The sequence below is a fragment of the Protopterus annectens genome, chromosome 6.part0, assembly GCF_019279795.1.
Source record: "Protopterus annectens isolate FY-2018-M chromosome 6.part0, PAN1.0, whole genome shotgun sequence".
NCBI classification, from domain to species: Eukaryota; Metazoa; Chordata; order Ceratodontiformes; family Protopteridae; genus Protopterus; species Protopterus annectens.
In genome coordinates, this window is record NC_056737.1 from 1548838241 (window position 1) to 1548853169 (window position 14929).

At 42.6% G+C, this 14929-nt stretch overlaps 1 protein-coding gene across 4 annotated transcripts in view; it reads right to left on the reverse strand.

Moving 5' to 3' along the window:
• The window catches only part of CEP70 (centrosomal protein 70), a 2129610-nt gene that overhangs the window by 504924 nt on the left and 1609757 nt on the right, over positions 1-14929 (reverse strand). For 3 of the 4 annotated variants that reach the window (XM_044074999.1, XM_044075002.1, XM_044075000.1), the window contains one exon: positions 4044-4142. The exons of the other annotated variant lie outside the window; for it this stretch is intronic. In XM_044074999.1, the coding sequence (XP_043930934.1) occupies positions 4044-4142 (99 nt within the window). The remainder of the gene's footprint in view (positions 1-4043; positions 4143-14929) is intronic. 4 annotated transcript variants of the gene reach the window in all.

Here is a 14929-nt window from a genome sequence, read left to right on the forward strand (position 1 = left end):
GATTTAAGTCCTACATCCAAGGTGTAAGGTTCTAACATTACGTTGTCAAAAAACCTAGTCAGTTAACACCTGTTAGCCGACCAATACAGCGAACACTCACTTCTCTGAATGGCCATTTCAGAGATTTTTTTTGGGATTTGTTTCGGAATTTCGATATTCCGAAACATCGATCATATGGTCTCGGTCATATGAAGTTCGATGTTTCGGAATTTCGAGATTCTGAAGTGAATCAATATATATATATATATTCACACACACACACACACACATATATATATATATATATATATATATATATATATATATACACACACACACACACACACACACACACACACACACACACCTATACGCACACAATATGTACTAATTTCAGCAAAACTCTTCACTGTACAAGTCATGACATACTGGTTCAAAAGTTATTTGCTATAAATGCTGCTACATCCTACGTTTAGGGACTGGGTAGTAGTGTTTATTGTTAGGATCCGTGTGCTGGTAGGGCTAGACAATCTGGTTAGTCAAGGGAGATCAAAGTTAGTGGTAATTACAGCACTTGCAAAAATGAGTGAGTGGCAGTGAGGAAGTAGGACTTGAGCAAATGCAACCACTTGTAGTAGACTCCAAAGTCAACACACTTCATTTCAGAAATGTAAAATATGAATTTAGCTAAATTACAGGCAATGAAAAAATATTGTCAAGCAGGTCCTATAAAGCTGTGGAAATACAAACTGATAATAAAAGGAGATTTTTCTAATTACAATGTGAAAGAAATGTGTAATAAAGTCTGCAGAATGCTATTGCTTATTAAAAGGTATCACTTCTAGACATTTTTTTCAGTACTAATTCCTGTATTCAACGCGTTGATCATACTTGTGTTAGACTATATACATATAGTTTGGACTCATCGTAAATCTGGTATTAAAAGGCTGAAAAACACACAAAGGAGTTTTACCTGTAAAATTAATGGAATGCGGAGTAAAATTGCTTCCATCATTACTAATGTTAGGTTTACATGGTTTTAAATATCAAAGGGTACAATTTAATTCTGACTTACAGCTTTTGCTACTGAAAGGTTAGACAACTTTTCTTAAAAAGTATGCAAAGAGGTATTACCTCACAGATACACAACTTAAGGCTATAGCAGCCAAAAGGGAGTGGTCTTTTTGGTTTTCTTTGAGGGATACATGTAAGTGGCATTATCTACCAAATGATGTCAGACACACAAAATCTCAGAAAGATTTAAAGCAAGCATAGATAACCAAAAGGGAGACAGTAATTTTATGAAAAGAAACATGGCAGACAACAGAATTTCTTATAAATTCCATGCCTGAATTCATTGTGTAGTATTTTTCGTTCATAAATTGGCTAAAAGACCCATTTTCTAAGGGGATGTCAAAAATGAAAGGTAAAATTCAGGTGATCAGTTTAGTTCACTACTGCCATTACTCCATCATTTAATATCACTTTCACCACTTGCATCAAGATATAAATAAGAGAGTATATAGGTTCAATATGAATGGAGGTTTATCAGCAATGAGATCAGCTAAAACTGTCTCTGCCTCAAAAACAGGACAGTTCAGGTGTCTGTTATGAAGGTAATTCAGCATTAAAAATTGAAGGAAAATATCATTCCATATGTCTCTTTTGGAAAGCTACGAGGTGACATGGTAAACAGACAAAATAATAGCCAGGTAGCTGAAGATGGTGTAATTGCAGAACCTTTTAAACTTTTTTGAAAATGGCTCCTTTTAGTCTTGTTGTAACAGTGACTATTGAGATTGCCATTTTATTTATTTGGCATTTGTTTACCAGGAAAGTCTGACTGTGTATGAATCCTGTTTTCAGCAGAGGCCCAGAGAGAAAAGCTCCAACATACATAGTTCAATTAATAAACTACATAATATTATCACATGAAGTGAAGCAACAAATAGTAGAATTGACATACAGGATAAATAAACTCAGATCAGAAAATCATTCAGTGAATATTAAACAATAATCATAGGATATTGAAACCTAATAAAGTACAATCAATAGCGATAACCATGGTAAAGATGTTAAGCATTTTAAATATGGGCAAAAGACAAAGAGAAAGGAAAGAGATTTTGCAGTTACGGGGAGATCAGGAAATGGGGTTAAAGAAGGGAGCCACTGGAGAAGCAACTGGTGCTTTGGCTAATAAGAGAAGGGAGGAAAGGAAGGGGAGGGAATAAGAAGAGCAAGGGAAAGAGGGGAGAGAAAGGAAGAGAAGGAAGGTACTGTCAAGCCTAGTGTAAGACATTACAGAGCCAGCAGTTAAGGAGAAATATCTTTAGAGACTGTTTGAATATGTGATTACATGGCATTATTCTAATATCTGTAGGAATACTGTTCCAGACCTTAGCTACTGAGTAGGAATATAAGTAGTGACTGACAGATTTTTTTGGTTTATGGATTTCAAGGAGGTGTTTCTCAGATGAGCAAAGAGGGTGATTAGGGAGATAATGGTTAAAAATGGTGCTGGATGCTGGGCAGGATGAGGTTTGATTAGTATTTTATGAGCAAGGGGGAGTTGGGCGAACTTGAGGGAGTGAGGTAACTCAAGCCAGTCTAAAACATCTGAGGGCAGAGCAGTGGTGGGAGTTGTATAACTGGCTGCAAATCTAGGTACGCTGTCACAGCAAAGCTCAAGTTTTGATCTTAGGGAGCTCTGAATGTTTGTGAAAATGGGTCAGGCATATAGCAGTGAAGGAAGGAGGTATGTATTGGTTAGAATAACTCTTGAGTAGTTGGTAAGTAATCTTTTATCTTTAGAGCATGCCCAGTTTTTGGTGCAGTTTTTACGCACCTTTGAATATGAAGATCAAATTTCAGTTGATCTATTATGACACCAAGTAATTGTGTGTGAGGTACGACATCAATTTCATTCAAATATTAATCATTAATAGACATTGTCTTTATATGGTTTATACCTGAAATGCATCTAAATGCTGATTTTTTTATATACTGAATTTTAAGGACAGAAAATTAATCCAACACACAGGTCTTTAGTTCATGAATTCCCCTCTTACTTTGTTTCCAAACCTATTAAAACAGTTTGATGACCAAAAAAAAAAATGAATTGAAGAACAGATTGTTATTTCACATCCTAGAGGGGTTTTGTGTATCTGATCAGAAGTACATTACAATGAATGCTTACTTAGATTATTTTCTTGAACTGATATGTAATTAGCAGGGGTTTGGGGGTGCAAGGGGACTTGCCCCCTATATAAATTTTTTCTTTTTTTTTAGATTGAGTTTCCACTATTTATGGTCAATGTACTGTATGCCAAATTAATGACTTAGTGATATAATGTCATAACGGCCCTGGAGAATGCCAGACTCCCTCAACCAATACACGCTGCCTCAAAGGTCTGGATGTTGTATGCAACTCAAATAGAGTACACTGATTAGTTATGAATCCCCAAACTAGACTGCTGCTGCTTGGACAATCTGAAAGGTTCTTTAAAGTTACAAAAGAGAATTTATCTGAACACGTATCCAAAAATATGGGTTTCAAGTCACATCAAACATCAGCTCTAGATGTCAATAAGTAACAACACTGGCTGTCACAAGTCCCCTGTATAACTAACTTTGGCAGGCACTCACCTTTGTGTTTTTGAATGAGAAATCACATATGATGCTTACGTCATACATGTAAGTCATAAATTACATTTTTCAACTGACACACTAAGTAATATAACTGTGTACTAAACAGAAACCTGCAGACTACAGAGACAGGCAATTTGTACTTGCCAAACATCAGGCATTCTTCCTCCCAGTGATGATTTAATATTTCTGTTCTGTCAGGCTTTTTCACTTTTAAAGATACACAATGCAAGACATTTTCTACCACTCTAATATCCATATTCTGCATGTTTCGCCCAACACCAATAAAATTGTGTGGCATGTGTCAAAATAAGTCAAATGTAAAACATTATAGCTACACCAAACAGTGCCTTAGCATTAATAGATATCTAATCAACTACATTTCAGTGGCTAAGAAACAAATAAATAAAAATAAATACCTTTTCAAGAGTGGGAATAGCTTCCAATTGTTTAGCCATTAAACGTATTGTTGATAAGAGATCATTCAAATCGTGAACCTTAAGAATTCCACAAGCATCCTACGGAAATGAAGTATTCATTAATACATGACAGCATACAATACAGCCATTTAAGAAGTTACAGCATTACTGGATCTTGAGAGATCAGATAGGCCTACTGTGGCTAATTTGTCTGTCTTCATTTTTTACTGGAAAGGGAGAAAATAATTTCTGAAGAGAAGGAGAAGAGGAGGAACTAAATTCCACACTACAAAAGGAACAGCAAATGGGATGAACCCTCATTATGCCAGAGTAGACCAGGAATCAATCAGTGATCTAGGTGTTGGATAACTGGCTAGGTAAAGACAAATAATGAAGTAAAGCTTGCTTACCTCTTCTGGGAGAGGGTTGGGGGCATGTATCCAGAGATGCATACTCCAACTGTAGTTGTACAAGCTGCTAATAGCACTAACAAAAACAGCTTCAGTACTTATAAAAAAGCATAACACCTACAGTACTTAAATACTAAACACCTATCCAGACATGTCTAAAGGTCAGTTCCCTACACTTTCTCCTGGTGAACCTGGGCACCCTGAGGCAATGTAGCAAATGCCTCATGTAGACAGATGACCCTCTCCTCCTACCTACTAAAGCATCCACTAGTAAGAGAAGTACGTACATAACCAAACCAGAAGCCATGCTCTCTCAAACCAAGACTGGACTAGCCAGTCTAGAGGAGAAGGTTAACATACATTCCACACCACATAGAACACACAGCTCACCGGATCACACACCACCACACCTCTCACACAGTAACACAAAACACACATCCACTTTTGTGGAGGTTCTCAATAAAAATCTGCCCAAGCAGCAAAGATCTCCGAGGCAAAAACACAAGCAAACATCTCACCCAAACACAACCCCCATGACACACAGCCCAGATAAATAGTGTGCCACTCAACCTAAGCCCCTACGGCAAAACAGTCTACCCAATACACTGATCATTGGTGACTCGATAGTAAGGCACACTGATGTCCCACTCACTAGGTTAAGTAAGCAGAAAGTTACGGTCAGCTGCCTGTCAAGTGCCAGTATCCGCCACATAATGCATGCACTTGGGTCTCTCCAAAACAAGTACAAGTATGACTCGGTCATTGTCCATGTTGGTGTGAACGACCTAAGACGGACCTCCCTGGACTACATGGAGAGACATGGAGGAGCTCTCGGATCTTGTAGCCCAGGCATATATGACCCTAGTCCTGAGTAGCATACTACCATCACCTAGAATGATACCACAGTACAAGCAAAAAATGATTGACTTCAACAATTGGCTAAGTTTCTGGTGTCATTCAAAGGGGATCCAGTATCTGTCTGCCTGGGATGACATGATCAACAGACCTCGATGCTTTGCCAGAGATGGCCTGCATCTGTCACCCCTGGAATTTCAGACATTGGCAAAGGCTCTTGCCACCCCTATAGTGCCTTTTTTAGGCAATGCCCCGAAGACAAAATTACAACCATAACAAATGCAACCAGAGGGTAATGCTCGTGTCACTCCTAAAGCTGGAGAAGATTGACCTCTGTGCAGTAACAGAGACCTGGTTCAAGGCACCAGAGAGCACCCCAGCGCTACCAGGCTACACAGCATATCACACATTTTGCCCCTTAAACCTGGACCGAAGCCCCAAAGGAGGTGGCGTATCCATCTTCATAAAGGATACGCACACCTCCAAACTGGTTGCCCAACATAATGCATCAGAGAAACTACAGGTACAATTAACACTGGATAAAACGGCAATCCAGGGTGTAGCTTGCTACAGATCCCCCACAATGTCCCAAAACTTGCACGAGTCACTCCTAAAACTTGAGAACACTGACCTCTGTGCAGTAACAGAGACCTGATTCAAGGCTGCAGAGAGCACCCCAGCGCTACCAGGTTACACAGTGTATCACACCTTTTGACCCCCAAACCTGGACCAAAGACCCAAAGGAAGTGTGGATCGAAGCCCCAAAGGAAGTGTGAATCGAAGCCCCAAAGGAAGTGTGGATCGAAGCCCCAAAGAAGGTGGCATATCCATCTTCATAAAGGATACGCACACCTCCAGACTGGTTGCCCAACATAACGCATCAGAGATACTACAGGTACAACTAACACTGGATAAAACAGCAATCCAAGTTCTAACCTGCTATAGATCCCCCACAATGTCCCAAGACTCCCACTCCGCATTCCTGAACACTCTGGAAAGCATTAAGGTTCAACCCATACCCTTATACTGGGAGACTTTAACTACCCCTCCATTAATTGGGAAAACTACTCCTGCTCCAACTCATTTGCCCAATGATTTCTGGAATTCATTAACTCCAACGCCCTGGATCAACTCATTCTTACCCCCACCAGAGGTAGAAACATTCTCTATCTGGTCATCACAAACATGGGGGACTGCTGCTCTACACCAGTGATCAACTCCTCCCTGGTCAGATATGACCATAAATTAATCACAGTCAATATCCAAATCCCCCCTCACCCCCCCCTTTGAAGGAAACCACAGTGAAAAACTTCTCCAAAGCCAATTTTGTGCTTCTAAAGACAGCAGTGTCAAACTTCACGTCACTCACGCAAACAGGGAAAGGATGCATGGCTGCTGAAACATACACCAAGGCGCTGTATGAGCATTTACACAAGTGCATGGATCAGGCCATACCTAATAGAACCAAGATCATATCCTCCATAAAAAAGAAGCCAATCTGGTGGTCCCCTGCCATTAAAAAACTCTACAATAGAAGAAAAAACTGTTGCAGAAAAAGGCAAAGTCCCAAGACTGGAAAAATTCCCTTGCAAGTTTCAGCAAAAAAACGAGATCTCTGATCAAAGCCTCCAAAGCTAGTTATGAGAACAAAATTGCAACAGATGCTAAAGATAAAGTACAGTTTTGTACCTACCATAAATGCAGATGTTCGAGTGTTCACACTGCTGCAGTCATTACATTTGGGTTTATCCTGCCGTCAGGCGGTCCCGCAGTCAGCTTGAGTTCCAAAGTCTTGGTCCGGCATCGGTTGCTGTCACTTCTTCCCTGACGTCAGTGCGCCAGGGGTATATAAGATGCATCAGATGCCATTTTCTTCAGTTTTTCTTACCCCAGATGTCAGGTGCCCCCAAGTAGGTAGGCAATACATATTGTTAATCAAAAATATACAATAAAAACAATACCTTCAGTTACCAGCAAATACACCCCAAAGGTTGTATAGGATAGAAAGGTATAGATAGGTCCAGCTAGTTCAGAGGGGATGGAGGGAGGGTAACCTAGACTGCAGCAGTGTGAACACTCGAACATCTACATTTATGGTAGGTACAAAACTGTACTATCTTCATCATGTTACACTGCTGCAGTCATTACACTTGGGTAGAATCCCAAAGCTGAGGTTGGGTGGCTGGTCTATAAAGAGTTAGGATTGGCTATGAGGCCTTGCAGAACTGCAGTGGCAAATCCTGCTCTGGATTTAGAGTAAAGAGGCAGGTGGTAAAGGTGTGCACTGAACTCCAAGTTGCGGCCTCCAAAATTTCCTTGGTAGGTACTCCTCTGAGAAAGGCTGTTGAAGTGGCTGTTGCCCTGGTGGAATGTGGCCTAATGTTATTTGGGACTGATTTTCCATGCTGTGTGTAGCAGTACCGAATACAGTGTCCTATCCATTTGGATATAGTCTGCTTTGAGATAGCCCAGCCCTGTGATCCTGCAGCATATGCTACAAACAGTTGCTCAGTCTTCCTGAAAGCCTTTGTTTTGTCCAAGTAGAAGCATAGCTGCCTGTGTATGTCCAAAGAATGCAGACGTTTCTCCCCTTTATTTTGTGGGTTTGGATAAAAAGTTGGCAAATGGATGGTTTGGTTAAGAGCAACACTAGATATCACCTTTGGCATAAAGGTAGGGTTTGTCCTTAAAGATACCCTGTCCTGATGAAAAATTATAAAAGGTTCCACTGCCTTTAATGCCTGCAGCTCTGAGACTCTTCGTGCTGAAGTTACTGCCAGGAGCAGAGCTGTTTTCCATGATAAAAAATTTAGATCGGCTGTATTAGCTGGCTCAAAAGGTGGTAGGGTCAGTTTTTCCAAAACGAAATTGAGGTCCCAAGTTGGTGTTGGTGCTCTCCGGGGTGGTCTTATGTTTTTAGCCCCTCTGAGGTACTGCTTTAGCAAGGGATGAGAGAATAAAGGAGGATCCGCGTTGTAATGTGCTGAAATGGTAGAGGCATGGATCTTAATTGATGAGAAGGATAGGCCTCTGTCCAGCATCTCGGTTAAGTATTGTAAAATCTGAGGAATGTTTGGAACAAGAGGGTCAAGGCTTTGAGCCTGGTTCCAGGTGCAGAATGCTCTTCCAGTTTTCTGAGTAAGCTTTCCTGGTGCTAGGCCTCCTGGCCCCCAAAATGACATCCATAACAGCTTTAGAGAGAGGTGTTGTCTGTTTGACTAATGTATCTGCCATGCAGCCAGGTTTAGGGTTTTGAGCTGACCGTGCAGGATTTGATTGTTTTGTTGAGTCAGGTGGTGTGGAATTTGAGGCAAAATCCATGGTGGGCCTTGAGCCAAGTTCCTTAAGACAGGGTACACCAGTGCTGGAGTGGCCAGTCTGGAGCAATCAGGATCATCTCTGTTTTTTCTTGTCTGGCTTTTAGGAGTACCTTTGAAAGGAGAGGCAGTGGCGGGAAGGCATAAGCTTTTAGGTTTTTCCAACTGAACAGAAGAACATCCACTTTCCATGCTTGTTTGTGATAAGTCCTTGTGCAGAATTTTTGCAGTTGGCAATTCAGTGGGGAGGCAAAAAGATCTATATCTGGGCATCCCCACTTTTGCATTCCCATGCTGAAGATTTGTGGATTCAATTTCCATTTGTGAGGGTCCATGATATTTCTGCTTAGATCATCTGCCAGAGTATTTTTCTTTCCTGGCAGGAATTGTGCTTGCAGGTGAACTTGATATGTTAGAGCTGTGTTCCACAAGGTCATGGCTTGCCTGCATAGGGGATAAGAATGAGTGTCCCCTTGCTTATGTACCACATTACTGTGGTGTTGTCTGTCTTTAGTAGTAATTGTCCATGTAGAAGGTCCTTGAAAGCTGTTAGGGCATTTTGAACAGCCAACATCTCTTTTTGATTGATGTGAAGATGCATCTGGTCTGTGGTCCACTTGCCCTGAATGCATTTTCCTACCATGTGTGCTCCCCAGGCGTAATCCGAAACATCTGTTGTTAGAGTTTGTCTGGCCGTGGGTTGGGAAAAAGGGTGACCCTTGTTTAGGTGACATGCCTGTGCCCACCATCGAAACTCCTGTTGTAGACAGGGAATCATTGGGATTACTGCTTCTAAACTGTGAGAGTGTTGAGTCCAAACACTTTTCAGGTACCATTGTAATTTCCTCATATGCAGTCTGGCATACGATATTAGTAGTACGCAGGATGCCATGAATCCCAGGGCCTGCAGAATTTTCTTGCAGGGAGATGGGACTTTCTTGCCAGCAATTGAAAATATTGAGTTAGTTGAACTTGTTTGTCTGGCATGAGGTAAGCCATCTGGGCAGTTTGTATTTAAGCTGGCACCCAGGAATATAATCTGTTGCGAGGGCACTAGTTTTTACTTCTTTTCGTTTACTGTGTACCCCTAGAGAAATTAGCAACCTTTTTACAAACGCCAGATGCTGTAGAAGAATGTCCTTTGTCTCTGCTTGAATGAGGCAGTCGTCCAGGTATGGATATATTTGAATTCCTTTTTGTTTGCAGAATGCAATTACTGATGTCAGGCACTTTGTGAAGACCCTGGGCGCAGTAGATAAGCCAAATGGCAGTGCAGAGAATTGCTAGTGCACTGTACCAGCTTTGAATCTGAGGTATCTTCTGCAATTTTGTCTGATAGGGACATGCAGGTATGCCTCTTTGAGGTCCAGAGTGACAAGCCAAGCCTTCTTGCCCAGCATGGGTAGAAGCTGCTGTAATGTGAACATTTTGAATTTCGGAATATCCAGGTAAGTATTCAGAATTGAAAGGTCTAGTATGGGCCTCCAGGCCTTGTCTTTTCTGGGGACCAGGAAAAGTCTTGAGTAAAATCTTTGTCCTTGTTCCTGTTGTGATACTTTTTGAATAGCTCTCATGTCCATGCAGGCTGAAATTTGTTTTTGTGCCTCTGCCCATTGATTTTGTGGCAGGTCTGGCATTCCTTTTAGCCTTGTTAAAGTATGAAAGTGGAATCTGTAACCTTGAGACACAAAATATTCAGGACCCATTTGTCTTGGGCAATTGTTTGCCAGTTCTGAGAAAAAAGTGCTAGTTTTCCCCCTAAGGGGGCTTCCAAAAGGGACATGCTTGGCGTACAAAGGGGAAAGTCACTGTGACTGTTTCCTGTAAGGCTGAGACTTGTCCTCACCACCTTTTGGGGTTGAGGTGCCCCACTGGCGTTGTCTGTTTGAGCCTTGGGGTTGAGATCTGCCTCTCTGTGGCCTGTCTGATACTGGAAAGGACCAATTCTTTGTTGGCCAATTTCTGCTAAACCGAGGTAGCTGTACCTGTAAGAAATCCTTGACTGTTTGCATAGATTTAGCTTTATCCTCCATTTTCTTTAACACCTCTTCTGCCTTAACACCAAACAAAGTATCATGCTGTAAAGGAGCATCCAATAAGTTTGCCTTAACATGATCAGGTAAACTTTGTTCTTTTAACCAAGCATGTCTTCGAATCACAGAACCTGTAACTGCGGCTCTACAAGAGGCCTCTAAAGAATCAAAACCACATTGCAGAGTATGTTTTCCCACCTGTTCAAGTGCATGCAATAAATCCTGCATTTCTTTACAATCAGGAGCTTCTGTGCTTGCAAGCATTTTCTGTTTTAACTGAGCCATTAAATATTGTTGGTACTTAAGCATGTGAAACTGGCAATTTAAAGCTCTTACTGCTAAAGTTGCAGAAGTGTATACTTTCTTCCCCATCTATCCAAAGCTCTGGAATCTCTGTCAGAGGGTACTGAATTTTTTGCAATGGAAGCCTTAACCCCTTTTGGACCCTGGGAAATAGTTTCTGGATCAGCAGAAGGGTTTTTGTAAAGAAACTTGTGAGAGTCAGGGACTCTATAATACCTATCTGGCTTGGCTGGAGCAGGGGGCAAAGAGTCAGGAGATAAACTGGATTCAGAGAACACATCATCCACAATATCTAGCACAGGCGGAATAGCCAGGGGCCTGTGTTGAGGCAATAAGAGGAAATCCCTGAGCCTTTTCTTAGATTCTGAGTAATACTGGCTTTCCCAATGGAAATGCTCCCTCATCGTATGTTAAGTTTCCTCAAAAGAATAATCCTCAGGAGGAGAGGCTGAAGGGATAGGTTCTTCAGCATCAGAGTCCTCATAGGGGGGTAGACAGTATCCCTGGTCTGAAGAGGAATCAGAGGAAATGGAAACCTGATCAGAGGAGTCATAGTCTGTATCCTGCCTAGGCCTTTTCTCAGGAGGGGGATGGGAACCCCTGATTAAAGTAATGAGGTCTTCGGCCATTTTAAGCATCTGTTTCTTAGGCATGGAGGACTGTACAGGAGAATGCTGTACTTGTTTCTTTGTCTTTAACGGTACCATTGTCTTGGCTGTTGTTTTAATGGTAAGTTGGAAGTTGTGAAGGTCTGAAAACACCCTCGGAAGCTGATGTCTGCTCAGCGGCTCCAGACCCATCTGAGGGATTAGTTTCCGTAGGCCCAATACCTTGAGTTTCCAGAGGCCTAGATGTCTCCATGTGGGAGTAGGAAGCGGCCTGTGTCTCTGAGGTAGTGGGTGTCATGGGCTGCGAAAGCGCCTCACTGAGAATCGGCGACTGGCCTAGAAGAGGTTTCGTCGTTGGTTTTGGACCTCGGATGCCTGTCTTTATCCTTGTCTTTGCGTTTTTTCGGTATTGAGGTCGTCGGCTGATCCAACGGCATTGTATAATTGAACCTTCGGCCAAAGTAGTGCAAAGCAAAATCAAAATATCTTTTTATAGTGCATTTGTTAAATCTAACACAAAACCAACAACGAGTGACATCGTGATCAGGGCCTAGGCATGGAATACAGTAAGAGTGGAAGTCCTTATGAGGTATTTGCTTCCCACAAGAAATACAATTATTAACTTTTTCTGACATCGGTCTGAGGCAAGAAAAAAGTTTCCCCAATGGGGTACTTAGCTTTATTGAAGACTTCGGATCTGAAATTCGACTTCGAAAATCTCAGGAGTCAGCCAACCGGCACTTGCGAACTGCTTCTGCTTCAGGCACTGCGCGGCAAGAAAGACTGAAGAAAATGGCGTTGGATGCATCTTATATACCCCTGGCGCACCGACGTCAGCGAAGAAGCGACAGCAACCGACGCCGGACCAAGACTTTGGAACTCAGGCCGACTGCGGGACTGCCTGATGGCAGGATAACCCAAGTGTAATGACTGCAGCAGTGTAAAACGATGAACATCCACAAGGCATTCTTTAGTTATGTCAAGAACCTGCAAAACAATATGCATGTAGTGCGCTCTGAGCTTCTGCACAACAGCACCATTTATACTGAACCAACAGATATTGCCAACATCTTGGCAGACAGGTTTAGTGCAAACTTTACCCCCCTCACCCCAAAAGGGCCCATCCCAATAATCAAAGAATGCCAAATCCCCAATATCATGGCTGCTCAGGTAGAAGCCGCACTATCCAAAGCCAAAAATACAGCTTCCATGGGACCTGATAATATACCTGGCTGCATGCTACATGAATTATAAAGGGAACTAGCCCCTCACCTGAATGCCCTGTTCAACCACATCCACACTTCTGGATTTGTTCCCACTGAATGGCGCACTGCTACAGTCATTCCTCTCCACAAAGGGGGAGCAACTACTGACCCAGGAAACTATAACCCCATCAGCCTGATGAGTCTGACCTGTAAGGCCATGGAGAGCATCATTATGGTTCTTATGAATAGGAATACTGGGAACCTTCAAACCCTGGATCCCTCACACATTGGGTTTGGGAAGGGCAGATCATGTCTGCTCAACCTGATAGACTTCTTCCAATCTGTCATCAGAGCGTTGATGAAGGAATGCAGTCCATACAGCATACCTCGATCTGGCCAAGGCCTTCGATACCATCCCCCACTCAGGGATCATTGACAGTCTCACCAACCTAGGCATCAACCTCTACATCATAAGATGGGTTGTCAACTGGTTCATGGACAGAACCCACACACTGAAAGTAGCGGACTCCAAATCCGACTATTTATTTATTTTATTTAGTCAGGCTGCTGTAATAAGTAATAAAATAAGCATTCTACGGTGCAAACAGACTACCGGGCATTCACAAGTGGCATCCCACAAGGATTGGTCCTGGGTCCTCTCCCGTTTGTGATAGGAGATCTAGGGACACAAGTGGATAGCAACCTCTCCTTTGACAACCATGCGGCCACTGTAGTTAGAAAATCTTTCTATGTGGCACACCTCAATACAAAAGGTTTCTCATCCAGGGAGAGAAAGATCATAATCCCTCTCTACTCATCCCACATTGGACCCATTATAGAGTACAATGCCCCCACTTGGCATGTACCTCACTAGACACCTGCAACAACTGAAGAGGCCACAGAAATTCCTCACAAAGAGGATCCTAGGACTCAAACATATGCCCTATATGGACAGACTCAAAACAACTACCGCTATACTCCGTCTCATATTGTCTATTTAGAGGCGATCTCTGCTTGGCATACAAAGCCATGTCGGTCCCGGTGTTATTAGACATACTTCATCTGAAAAAGACCCAATTCCTCCCCAGCACACGGTCCAAGGACCTCAACCTCATCACCACAATAAACAAAACCTGCTGGAGGGACAGGTTCCTAACCTGGAGACTACCCATACTCTGGAATAAACTCCCTATTAAAGTCAAGCAGAGAACCTCACTGGCCCTCTTCAAGAAAAAAATCTTGATGAGTGGATGGGTAACAGGAAATTCACCCCGGGGATCATTTCAACAGCCTTGCTCGATAGGGGTACAAAGAACTAACGTCTGGCAACAGGACTGGGTATGTTCTTGGACTAGGCTTGTGTTGGCTCCAGGGCCATTAGCCTAGTACTAACCTATGAACTACAATCCACAGCAGAGACCACAGATGTTTGGAGGAATTTATCTCCAAGGTAAGAGGGGGCTGTGGGAGTAGCATCATTAATGGAAAGAAGTAAAAAGCCCTAGCACCATGCCACTGCAGAGCCACTCCTTGGGATCTTGTGAGCATGCACAAGAGGCAAAATAGACTACATAGCTTCCTGGTGGCTGACTGGCTTTTGTTCAGTTAGGGAATGAACAAGCACAGTTGCAACAATTAGCGGGACAGTACACAAGAACTAAAAATAAATACCAGAACTAGGCAAAATACAAAAAAGTACAGTTGTGTACACTTACCATAAATGTAGATGTTAGAGTGTATTCACGGTTGAAGTACTAGGCCTCCTTGCTTCCAGAATGACATCTAGCACATGCTTACTGAGTGGTGCTATTGGAGAGCTGAAAGAATTAGCCAGGCTGCAAGGTTCAGGGTTTGAAGCTGAGGGTGCAGAATCTGACCCACCTGCTGGGACAGCAGGGAAGGTGTCTGAGGTAGGTGCCATGGCTCCAGCAGTGCCATACTGTGCAAGACGGGGTACCAGTGCTGGTGAGGCCAGTCTGGTGCAATCAGTATTGTCCTTTGCTTGCCCTGTTTGATCTTTAGCAGAACCTTCGAGAGGAGAAACAGAAGGGGAAAGGCATAAACCGAGAGGCTTTCCCAGGTAAAGGACAGGGCATCCACTTTCCAAGCATGATTGTGGAGAGTCCTTGTACAGAATTTGTCCAATTGGTAGTTC